This window comes from Phoxinus phoxinus (assembly GCF_949152265.1).
Source record: "Phoxinus phoxinus genome assembly, chromosome: 16".
Taxonomy (NCBI): Eukaryota; Metazoa; Chordata; class Actinopteri; order Cypriniformes; family Leuciscidae; genus Phoxinus; species Phoxinus phoxinus.
The window spans coordinates 21599877-21612309 of NC_136891.1; the positions used below are offsets into that span (position 1 = coordinate 21599877).

The following is a 12433-nucleotide window of genomic DNA, read 5'->3' on the forward strand; positions in this document are numbered from 1 at the left end:
TTCATTTTTTTTATGTGAACAGCTTTGAGTGAATATTTGATCAACCAATACAACACCACCACCAATTTAAATGCATATACAAATACAGTAAATACAGAATTGTCTCATTTAAGATGATTGCAATTTTGAAATTGAGATCTCATGCAGCTATGACTGAGACCTACTAAATTATTTAATATTTTTACTGAATAATTAAATGTAATTTAAACCCTGTTTCTTTGTCAATGTTCTTAAATTAATGTGCTGATTCCAAATCCAATATCAGGTAGCACGGCTGCTTATCCTTTATTATATGGTATGGTGTATTATTTTATGTGTCAGTAATATAGGCTATATATATATATATTTTTTTTTTTCCAAATAGTAATATAGGGGTAGCAGGACACACTTTTATAAATAAAGGTTCCAAAAGAAGCATTTTGGGTTCCCCAAAGAACATTTCAGAGAAGAGTTATTAAAGTCCCCCTGCATTAAATAATTGTATCCCTTAAAACTCATCTTTTATAATCAAAATGACATATTTAAAAAAAAAAAATTTGTGTGTGTGAAAATAATTTATTCACACCTTAAAATAGCTTGAATGTAGCCCTACTCTCTTGCTTCATTTTTGGATTCATGTATAGCCTACCGTATGCAAATTAGCCCCAACTCCACTCAATCACACCAGCTCGGACTATCCACTCGCTTAACTTTACTGTAGTTAACGCTACATAATGGCAAGTGGAAATACTGGTTTAATTCAGTCATATATATTTGAACTAGAAACTGATTCAGAAGAAGAAAAGGAAGAGTGAATTATACAGGGTTGTCTAAAAATGGTACCGTGTTTTATGCCTATCGCTCTCTACAACGTCTGTCATTACGGTAATTGATAAGCCTTTGGCTTGACTATTTTATCAAACAGCTAATAATGTGTTGCTAATGTTACACAAACCATGTTCCCGTTCACCATCTCAGAGTCAGAGCAGCTGCCTCGTAAAAATCATCATCCTTAGAAAGGATTTGAACATCATAGAAAGTCAGTGGAGAAAAGCCCTGTCCCTCTCATGACGGGATTGGCTACATGTTTGTGATGTAGGAAACAGGGGCGTGCCAAACCGCGTTTTTGGTTCACTGCATTTTTAAGGAGAAGATACTCTGCAATGACTGATGAATGTGCACATGCTTTGTCTTAAAGCATATTAAAAACACCACATAGACACATAAACAACATTAAAAACTTTTATACTTTTACTTTATAACATATAGGGTCTATTACTTTTAACTTTAATACCCAATATAGCTTTGCGTTTATATTACAGCTCGACCAGAGCCGTTGAGCTTCGTGAAGCCACCATTTTCTCCTAATCTCTAACAGTTTCTCCTCCTAATCTCCTTCATATTGCTTTAAAATGCAGCATTCTGTGCAGAATTCAAATGGGTCCGATATATTATGTGGTCTGCGCCGAATCGATCATATGATCCGATCTGTGCTATCGTGTCTCTGGACCGGAGTGTATCTGCGCTGAGGCAGTTAGCGTGACACTAATGTGAAACCAGACTTCATTCACCCCAATAGAAATCATATATACTTTCTGAATCGTTCCCTATCCCCTATATAGTGCTACATGTGCCATTTATGTGATGTATGTGAACAAGTGACCAATTTTAGCCGCAGCTTCAGTTTCTATTTGGGGGCGGCGCTTTATATTCTAGAGAGCATTTGATTGGACAGAAAATCTGATGAGAAGCTGGAGTGCAGCGTGATGTCATTAAAATCTTTGATCCATTTTGGCGGAAGTGAGAGGCTGTACATTTTAAATGCTTATATCTTCTAAATGTGAATTTTGTCCTTGTTTTGGAGCACACTAGCTTATAGATAACAGTAAGCCCAAACAAATTTGATGTTGACTTCATGGGGACTTTAAAGACTGAATGAATGAATCACTCATACACATGCTGTTTTTGACCTGCTTTTTAAAAGAGAAGGCAAGAGAAAGAATATTGCGTATGTGTGAGATACAAATGAAGAGAATGCCACTGACATTTTTCAAACTGTTTGCATTTATCCATTTTGACCCTTGTATGATTACAGTGCTGTTTACAGAACTAGAATAACAAGTGAACAAATAAAGTAAATCAATAAATGAAGGAACCACTGATAACAACGAACAAGGGCCATTTACTGACAGAAACAGGATCATGTTGTTGAGCACAAAAAACTTTAAACATTGGATTGATTTTGTTGAGAATGTTTAAGCTTTATAAAAGTCCTGCATGTTTCTGTATTTCAAACAGTTGCTGTAAATTGATAATAAAAAAATAAAAAACTTTGTGCATTTTCCACCCCAGGGTATTTATTGACATAATATAATTTTGAGTCCTGTTGCATTAAATATTTTACTAATAATATATTAAGTATTTTATATTAAAATGATATATTATGTTTATATGTATATCGGGCAGATTTATCTGCAGTAATTCCTCTCAGTCTATTTTAACCAGACCCTGGCGGTGGATCTTTTGCCAAGTGTCATGGACAGACAGGCTGCTTATCTCTATCAGGTGCAGAGATAGTGAAAGACAGGCCCGATACTTTGTCCATACATGGGTCTCCTGTGTGTCCCAGTCAAACTTCACACCGGCCGTCAGATGCCACATGAGAGCATTCTCGAATACTTGTGGCTCAAACGTCTGTGACGGGTCAGAGAGTTTCTCTAGGGCATGTCTTTCCATTTAAACGGGTATTTGAGGCAGTTTGATTTGATTTGATGTTAGATGTTAAAAATATTTCTGGTGCTGATTTTATCACAACGAATCTCCTCAAAGACTTGGTCATCTGATTTGGCGACTATTATGCACTCTAAAAAAAGGAATCTTTATTTTCAAAAGCCATAATGACTCTAAAAACTATTTTTAGGGATTGGTACTGTGGCTCCCACACATTTATCATGTTAAAAAAAATTGTGGGAAATGCTTTAAATTTGTCATCTCACTCCCTTCCATTTTTAGTGGAACGTCGTAAACTCTATTCTCTCACTGGGACGGTACCCTTTCAAAAGGGTATAATATGTGCCATTTATGTACTAATATATAGGCCTACACTTTTGGTACCAATAGATACATTTGAGGGTAGATGCCCTCTTTAGGTACAAATATGTACCTTTTGAAAGGGTATCGCCCCAGTGACAGCTTTTGTACCTTTTTTTTCTGAGAGTTATGACAACATACTGTATGTAAAGCAATTAAACGATTTTTTAAAGTCAGTTTAATGTAGGCTAATTTAAGTTGATTGTACCTAAATTTTTAGATCTTCTGACATTTTTCTGTCTCTTCTCTTTGTGAAGACCCTGAATCTTACCTCACCTTGCTTCTCCTCCATGCAGGTGTAAATTAAGTCTCTTCTCAAGAAAATTCCCAAGATTATTAAAATGAGGATATCATAAAAATACCTCCATCGTACTGACGTCAAGAGGGCAGAGTTGACGGCGAGGCATGACAAAAATAACTTGGGAGGATCACCAAGGTTATCAAAACATTAAGAGGTTCAAGAGGAAAGCATTGAATCAAGCCAAAACAAACAATATGATTATGATTTCAACTGTTAAACCATTATATTCTTTAGTTATAAACACAACATCATCATTATTGTTCATGGCATCCCCTATCAATGTTAATTCAACATAGGGCCTAATTATTTCTGTGTCATGATCAATTATCAAATGATTGTGTTATTGTTCATCAAAAGTGGCCCACTGAAAATGATTTTTTGTCATCATAAATTTATGATATGGGTGATATCAGGTAAAATGGGCCATCAGGTAAAATGGGTAATTTAAGGTTTGGGGGTCCCAGCCCCTCTGTAATTTAAAGCCAATGACTGCAAAGGATTTCAAACTGTTGTCATAACTGTGCTTGACAAGTAACAGTAAGTAAGTAAGTAAGCTTTATTTATATAGCACCTTTCACAGGTATAAGGCCACAAAGTGCTTCACAATAAAAACATTTATATCATAAAAATATACAAAATAAAAGCATAAACAGAACATGATCATATCAACCCACAAGCAGCTAATTAAAAGCCTGTACAAATAGATGAGTCTTTAGTCTGCATTTGAAGGCATCAACAGAGTCAATAGAGCGCATAGATGAAGGGAGGTCATTCCACAAACTAGAAGCAACAGCCTGAAAGGATCGGTCACCTCTAGTACGATAACGAGTGCGCGGAACCGTCAGCAGATTTTGATCCACAGACCTCAGAGCACGCACAGGGGTATAGCGCTGAATCAAATCACTAATATAAGAGGGAGCCTGACCATGCAAAGCTCTAAAAACTAAAACCAAAATTTTAAAATTTATCCTATGAGACACTGGTAGCCAATGAAGTTCTTTTAGGATAGGGGATATATGAGACCTCCTATTAGTACGTGTCAGAATTCTAGCTGCAGAGTTTTGTACTAATTGCAGTCGAGAGAGCTCCTTCTGGTTTAGGCATGAAAATAAACTATTACAATAGTCTAAACGAGAAGACACAAAAGCGTGAATGATAAGCTCCAAATCATTTTGTGAGACCATGTTTCTAATTTTTGAGATTTTCCTTAATTGAAAGAAGCAGTTTCTCGTCAGCTGCTTGCAGTGCTGCACTAATGACAAGTCTTTGTCCAGGATGACTCCCAAATTTCTAAGACTAGACTTAGCAGACTGGCCTAAATCACCCAGGTATTTTTTAATCCCAGGGATTGCATCCTCAGGGGCAATAATCAGTGTTTCTGTTTTGTCTGCATTTAGCTGCAGAGAGTTAACACTTAGCCATTTTTTCATTTCCACAAGACAAAGCAGCAAGGAGTGTAACTTACAGATCTCGGTTGGCTTAAAACTGCAGTATAGTTGGATATCATCCGCAAATAGGTGAAAAGAAACATCGCTGAACTTTTGTATGATCTTTCCCAGGGGGATCAAATACAACAAAAATAAAACAGGTGATTTGATTGGTTTACTATGGTGGGTGGGGCAATAATTCAAATCAAGACTGCACCAGAAAGCTGCATGGTAAGTAGCCTGGCATACCAAATCTAACTAAACTATTATAAGGATGATACATCTATAAAAAAACTAACATGCACATAAAAAAAACTATGCATCATATCTGTCTTGATGGCATCAATCAGAAATAATGTTGTTAGTTTGGTATATGAACATATTTTTTGAAAAAGTGATGTTTTTCTTGGCGGCCCAATTTACCTTAACCCACTGAGGTAAAATGGGCTACATGGTTTCAGCTAAAATGGGCCATCATCTGTGTCAATCACAAACACACATGTGTTTGAGTGTGAGTGTGAGTGTGTGTCTTACATTCGGTCACATTCACTGTCTTGATCTCAGTGCCGCAAAGGGAGAGGGCCATCAGAAAGAGAGTGAAGCCACCATCATATAACCTCACAAGTGAGCAGCACATTGATTATATTAAATAAAAAAAGAAATCCAGCAAGCAACCAGCCAAGCAAGCCAGCAAGTACCCGGGCAGCAAGCAACCAAAGGAAAAAAAGCAGTGCAAGAGAAGCAAATCACCTTGAAAAATCTGCAACACACACTATGGTGACCCAAATTACCCTAAGGCTACTGAGGAATGGGTCAAATGTGATCCGTGTTCTGCCTGGTTTCAGAGCTGTGGTGAAGAGAATGGTATCTGTGATGACGATGGTTTCATTTGCAAAGACTGTGTTTGAAAAATGTTTTCATCAAACACACACACGTTATCAATTTTGAATGTGAATTTTTGTAATTTGCACATTTCGTTCTAAATGTGTTCACACACACACACACACGCACACGCACACGCATGCACACGCAGTTCCAAAAACTTTTTTAATTGCACATTTTAATATGTGGGTTTGCACCCAAAATGTTTTTTATTTTATTTTTAATGGCACATATGAATATGTTTGTTTAATGCACTTTACAGGTATGTGGCTGTATAAGCAATTGTGTTTTAAAATTAAAATTGATGATAAATTACTATTTGCAGTTTGACTGGCCCATTTTACCTGAAACTGCTCATGCAAAAAAAGTTGGCACAGTTTCAAGACCTGTAGGGCCTAAATAATTACATTTTATTAAATAATTTCAACACAAAATTATAAAAAAATAGTCATTATTAATCATAAAAACACATGGAAAGGGCATATATGGTATTGTATTATTGTCCCAAACGATTTAACGAAAAGTGGCCCAATTTAGCTGATATCACCCCTAATAAATATCACATACACGCATGTAAATGGAATAAAACCTCATTTACTTTAGTTCTTCAGTTTAAAATACTTGAACCCTTATGCAAATTAACCATGGTCTTTACGACAAATAAAACCAACAGACTGTGGTTATTGTAGTTACCGTAAACCATGGTAATTAACCACATGGTTTTGTTACTAACCATAGTTTAACCATGGTATTTGTAGTAAAACAGTGGTTATATGGTAATCAATTTGCCAAAAAAACTGTTCACTACACTTTTACTGTAACAAAATCACAGTTAGTTTTTTTTTTTTTTAAACAAAAAGTAGGCTATCATAAGACAGCAAAGGTATGCTCATCTACAGTATATGCCAGACTATTTACTATATTAGTCCTTTATTGTCCTGGTTTACATTTTTTGTTTATGAGCTTTTTTCCCCCATATTACTACGTTTATTCGTATTAGTATCATAAACTACATTACCCACAATCCACATGCGCTGTGTTTTTTTGTTTTGTTTCCGGGCGCGCTTTGCAAAACTCATAACGGTGTTTTTTTTATTAAACCAAAACCTAAAGCTGCCTTTATCATGTGTACAGTCGTTACCGAAGGTTGTCATTTAACGTATTATAGTTATATCACGATCGCATAACTCTTTTAATGTTTGTTGTGTGTGTGTGTGTGTGTGTGTGTGTAAATGGCAAGCAAGAAGTTACGGAGGACGGGCGTCTCAACTGATCTCTGCGAGCGACTCAAGAGGCATCAGGTGGAAACCTGCCAGGTAAGAGTGTTCAACGCCATCCTGACCTGCTATTTTATCATATTAATGCCCAGCTGTTTGAGGAGCCGTCGTACAGTGAAGACTTGTGTAACTCTGTCCTTTAGGATGTTCTGTCCGCCACTCCCGTGGAGCTCATGCGGCTGGCCGGACTCAGTTATTCCGCTGCTCTGGAGCTCCTGCGTCTGGTCAGTAAAGCTTGTTCACCGGCCGTGAGAACCGTAAGTCACTCACACACACCCCATCAGGCCCGGTTGACTTAACGCGCGAAGCCTTTCGTTATTAGTAATGTTGTTTTTCATGGCAGGCACTGGATTTATGGAGGAAAAAGGGAGAGCTGTGTTTCTCCACATCACTTCCTGTCCTGGACAGGTTACTGCAGGGCGGTCTGCCACGGGGTGCTCTCACTGAGGTACAGTGGTCTAAGTTACTCCCCCTCATGCTGTTGAATCCTTTTTTTCTTTTCTTTTTTTTTTACCACATGGACATTAAAATCTCTTGTAAATCATTATTATGAGATAAACTGTCGAAATTATATCATACCGAAGCCGGGTGGACTCTATGGGTTAAAACCTTTTGACTATTTTTCAAATAAAAGCTTTCCCGTAGGCTATCATAAATTGATGAACTTTTACTTAATAACAATGAAAAAGTTTTAAAAAGTCACCCCAGATAAACAATTGGATCAACTATAACACGTTACTGCTTATAAGTAAGTATAAACTTCCTAAAACTTCCTAGAACTATTTTGAACTTTCTGGAATTTTATAGAACAATCAAAAATCTTGGTATACAGGACTGAAAGAGGGCAAACTCAACTTGATACTGTTTGATATTTGTTTCAATAGCTATAATGTTGCACAAGATAAGTGATACTACCTTACAGAAGAACAAGGCTATCTGGACCAATAATCTTGTGAGATCTCAGTAGCCACATAGAAGAAGAAGAAGAAGAAGAAGAAGAAGAAGAAGAAATAGTGTGCCTTTAGAAGAATCTTAACTAGAAGAAATGCGCATAATTCCACGTCAAATGCTAATTATTGGACGGTACCAGTTTCTTGGAGCAGAAATCAAAGGAAGCAAGGAACGAATGGTGGTAATTTTTAGTCAAAAAATTATGGAAGAACAAATTGAATATTCCAGTTCTATGTACATTTCCTCTTTCATTGTTTTTAAGTTCATCGATTAATGATACAGGAATAGTCAAAAAGTTATAACCTTAGTGCTGTGCGATTTTGTCCATTTGAGACAAATTTTGTGGATCCTAAAAGATATCTTGCAGTCTTTGATCACTAGTTTGACATGTTCGCCGAAAGCAGATTAATGACCATAGCGATCAAATTTGACCTCAGACGAAATTTTGTCACTCAGAAATTTTAAGGCAAAGTCCTAAAGTGTGGCTTCTCATACAACAACCATCAAATAAAAGAACAATAGGAGTGCAGAACCTGAAGATGTGATTCGTGAGACAACAACAAATTGCAACTTGCTATACACACACATTTTGTTTTTTTTCTCCCAGTTTCATTTTCAAGAAAAGCCATGATCAAAATGAACGCTAGAGATTATTTTTGTTTTCTAGCTATCATTTCTATCCCACATGTAAATGCAGCTCAGAGTCACCGAACGCGTCACGGATGGATAATTTAAAACTCCAGATGAGTTTTCTTGCGTGCGACGTGCGTCCATTTTTAATGCGTCTTGACTGCCACATATGGCGCTTTTCCACTGCATGGTACGGTACGGTTCGGCACGGCACGGCACGCTTTGGCGCTTTTCCACTGCATGGTACGGTACGGCTCGGTTCGGTACGGCTCTCTTATGGCGCATTTCCACTGCATGGTACGGTACGGTACGGCTCGCTTCAGCTCGCTTTAAATGGTACCACCTCTGTTGAGGTTCCAAGCGTACCGTACCGATACTAAACGTGACGTGAAAACACTGCAGATCACTGATTGGTCTGACAGAATCGTCACTTCAGCGTCATTGTATATTTGCTACACGAGACACTAAACCCGCTATATTTAAATAGCCAGACAACAGCAAACGCGGTAGCACCTGTTTTTAGAGTTTTTACTTGACAAAAAAAGTTCAAAAAAATCAAACAAGAAATGGCTGAATCGTGGTCAGTGGACGAGGTGCAGACGTTCCTCTCGTTGGTTGCCGAGGAGCGGAAGTAGCACAGCTCTTAGCCGCACACGGCTACCACCAGACATGCAACTTAACGATCAGTCCCACCCACTTTGAAGCGGTACTAACTGCAGTGGAAAAGCAACCGAGCTAAAGCAAACCGAACCGTGCCGTACCGAGTTGAGTCGTACCACGCAGTGGAAAAGCAAAGCGAGCCGAACCGCTCCGCGCCGTGTTGAACCGTACCGAACCGAACCGAGCCGTACCATGCAGTGGAAAAGCGCCATTAGTCTGACATTTATTTTTGATCCTACAGTGTGACATGGATTACAGTGGGGATCATGTTAGTACATTCTGACAAGAAACAGTCGTAAAGGACTTTTATAAACCGTACAGTGTGCATCCGGCTTAAGTTATAATCAGAAAAGTCGAAACTATTTTGTAAAATGTTGAAATTATGACTTACTAGTAGAAATAGTAGGGAAAAGTCATAACTAGAGATGCACCGATGTATCGGCCGCCTATATTATTTATTAAACTTGCATAATAGTTGATTAAAAGATCATCGCAGGAAAAGTTTATCAGTGAAATACTATGTCTTTTCCTTACACAAAGCAATAGATTTAAAAGTATAGAATATAGCACACAAGATACACAGACTATTTTATGGTGCTTTTCCATTGTCACTATGAACTTATAAAAATTATAATTCTATGTCTACATACAAACTGCAAACTGTTTTGGAATTGATGATCGCATTTAAATGCGTTCTTTAAAAAAGCGAATCCCCTATTTGTTGGCTTTTAAACAATTATTTTAGTTGATGTCATTGAGAGCCAAATATGTTTATATATAAAATATAACAACACATTCTGTATATATTGTATAAAAACCTATTTGGACTAGGTAAAGTATTATCAGATTTTTTTTTTAATAATATATAAATCATATTTTAATTAAATACTAAATAAATAATAATAGAATAATAATTTCCAGTTTTAAGAAAGCAAAATAAAACAATAATGCGAGTATTGGTCATTTTAACATGCTTTATGTATTTATTTAGTCCGAGTTTTAAATGACTTTTAAGTTGCACCTTTGAAACAACATGCTCTCTGGACTGTAATATTATGGGTTAACTCTAGACCACAACGCTGATGAGAGAAACTGTGATGGAGAGAGACAGACTTGTTAAAAATCCTGACACGCACCAGCACTGCTCCTCAGACGAGCTGACAGTCAGTGTGTGTGCGTGTGTGAAAGAGACTTGCGTTTGCATTAGCTCCCTTCTCTTCACTACATTAGAAGTTTTACAACCTTTTTTAATCCCCCCAATATTCAAAGTCCCCCAAAGATGTTTCTGCTGTACAAAGTTGAGTAAATATATATTTAAAAAAATAAATGATTTTAAATAAATCATTTAAAATAATTAAAGTGATGAAATTATTTGTAAATCAATAAATACAATTATTAAATTAGGAACACCTTTTCAAGTCATTTGAAATTTAAAACATTAATTTTTTTTACGCAGAAATAGCAATTTCTACCTGATAGAATATTTAATCGCTTGACATAATTATATAAAAACTCATTTATAGAAATATCAATACTATTTTTGTACACTTAATCAATATTTTTTATATTTGATCAATTTCCATGACTGTTCCAGGTCTAAAAAATACCTCATATACAAGGTGAAACTCGACAAATTAGAATATCGTGCAAAATTTCATTTCAGTAATTAAACTTAAAAGGGGAAACTGATATATTATATAGACTCATTACATGCCAAGTGAGATATTTCAAGCTTTTATTTGTTATAATTTTGATGATTATGACTTACAGCTTATGAAAACCCCAAATTCAAAATTAAAATATTGGGAAAAGGTTTTCATAAGCTCTTAGCCATAATCATCAAAGTTATTACACATAAAGGCTTGAAATATCTCACTTTGCATGTAATGAGTCTATATAATATATTAGTTTCCCCTTTTAAGTTGAATTACTGAAATAAATGAACGTTTGCACGATATTCTAATTTGTCGAGTTTCACCTGTTTATCCGGGTTTTCCAAGACTGGGTGAATCCTGGTTCTTAAATAAAAATCACAGGTCATGAGGGTACAGATTAAAACGCCAGTTCACGTTTTGATTTTGACATGAAAGTGAGTACCGTAAATAATGGCGATTGTCATTTTATTTGAGTAAACTATCTCTGTAAGTAATCATGACACAGTAATCATGTCTGTGTTTGTTTCTCAGGTGACCGGCCCGTCAGGCTGTGGAAAGACTCAGTTCTGTATTATGCTAAGCATTTTGGCTACATTGCCGAAGAGCATGGGAGGTCTGGACAGTGGAGTCATCTACATCGACACAGAGTCGGCATTCTCTGCTGAAAGGTGTATAAAAACGTTTGCATGCTCTCTCTGATCTGCTTTTTTTGTGTTTCCTCTTAAACTAACCATCTTCCTCTCTAAGACTGATAGAAATGGCACAGGCCAGATTCCCAGAATTCTTCTCGGTGAAGGAGCGTCTGCTGGAGATGGCATCTCGTGTTCACCTCTTCAGGGAGTTGACCTGTCAGGATGTCCTGCATAGGTTAGAACATCTCCCAGACACATAATATTTAATTCCAGTTACTGTACTTTTACAGTACGAATGACACTTGTCATTATTTCCTTTTATTCATGAGTTTCACTGCTTTTTAGGTGTTTAGGTGTTGACATAAGCGTGCAATGTCAATGTCTTCGGTTTGATTCTAAGGGAATGCATGCCATGAAGTGATAAAATGTACACTACCAATCAAAATGAAATAATAGCTTTTTATGTTTTTGAAAGAAGTCTCTGATGCTCACCATTTATCAAAAAAAAAAAGAATACAGTAAAAACAGTAATATTGTCAAAAAATATAAAAATTCTAAATACGTTTTTTTTTTTTTTTATTAAAAATGACTTTTTAGTACATATCTTGTTTTTGAAATCATGGTTCTGCATGTTTTCGGTACAGCAGTGGAAAAAAACTAACCATTTTTTTATTACTAAAAAGTGCTTTGCTGAATAAACTAGCCTATGTCTATCTATAAATAAAAAAGTAAATATTACTTCAACCATCAGTAACACACACTTTTCTTTCACAGATTTGAAATGCTTACACTTGTCTATTGGATAAAATAAAATATATATACCGGTATATATATTTTATTTTTATTTTATTTTTATTATATTATATTATAATAAGGTTAGAATTATTGCACAACCAGTCTTTGGCTACAGGATGATCTAGCTGTGGCAAAATAAATTACATCAAAATTA

General features: G+C 36.1%; 1 protein-coding gene across 1 annotated transcript in view; it reads left to right on the plus strand.

Moving 5' to 3' along the window:
• The first annotated feature begins 6702 nt into the window (after positions 1-6702).
• Positions 6703-12433, plus strand: part of rad51b (RAD51 paralog B) — a 44949-nt gene continuing 39218 nt past the window's right edge. Inside the window, exons 1-5 of the mRNA XM_079639131.1 lie at positions 6703-6995; positions 7100-7213; positions 7300-7404; positions 11384-11520; positions 11600-11719. Coding sequence (XP_079495257.1) covers positions 6912-6995; positions 7100-7213; positions 7300-7404; positions 11384-11520; positions 11600-11719 — 560 coding nt within the window. The 5' untranslated portion in view covers positions 6703-6911. The remainder of the gene's footprint in view (positions 6996-7099; positions 7214-7299; positions 7405-11383; positions 11521-11599; positions 11720-12433) is intronic.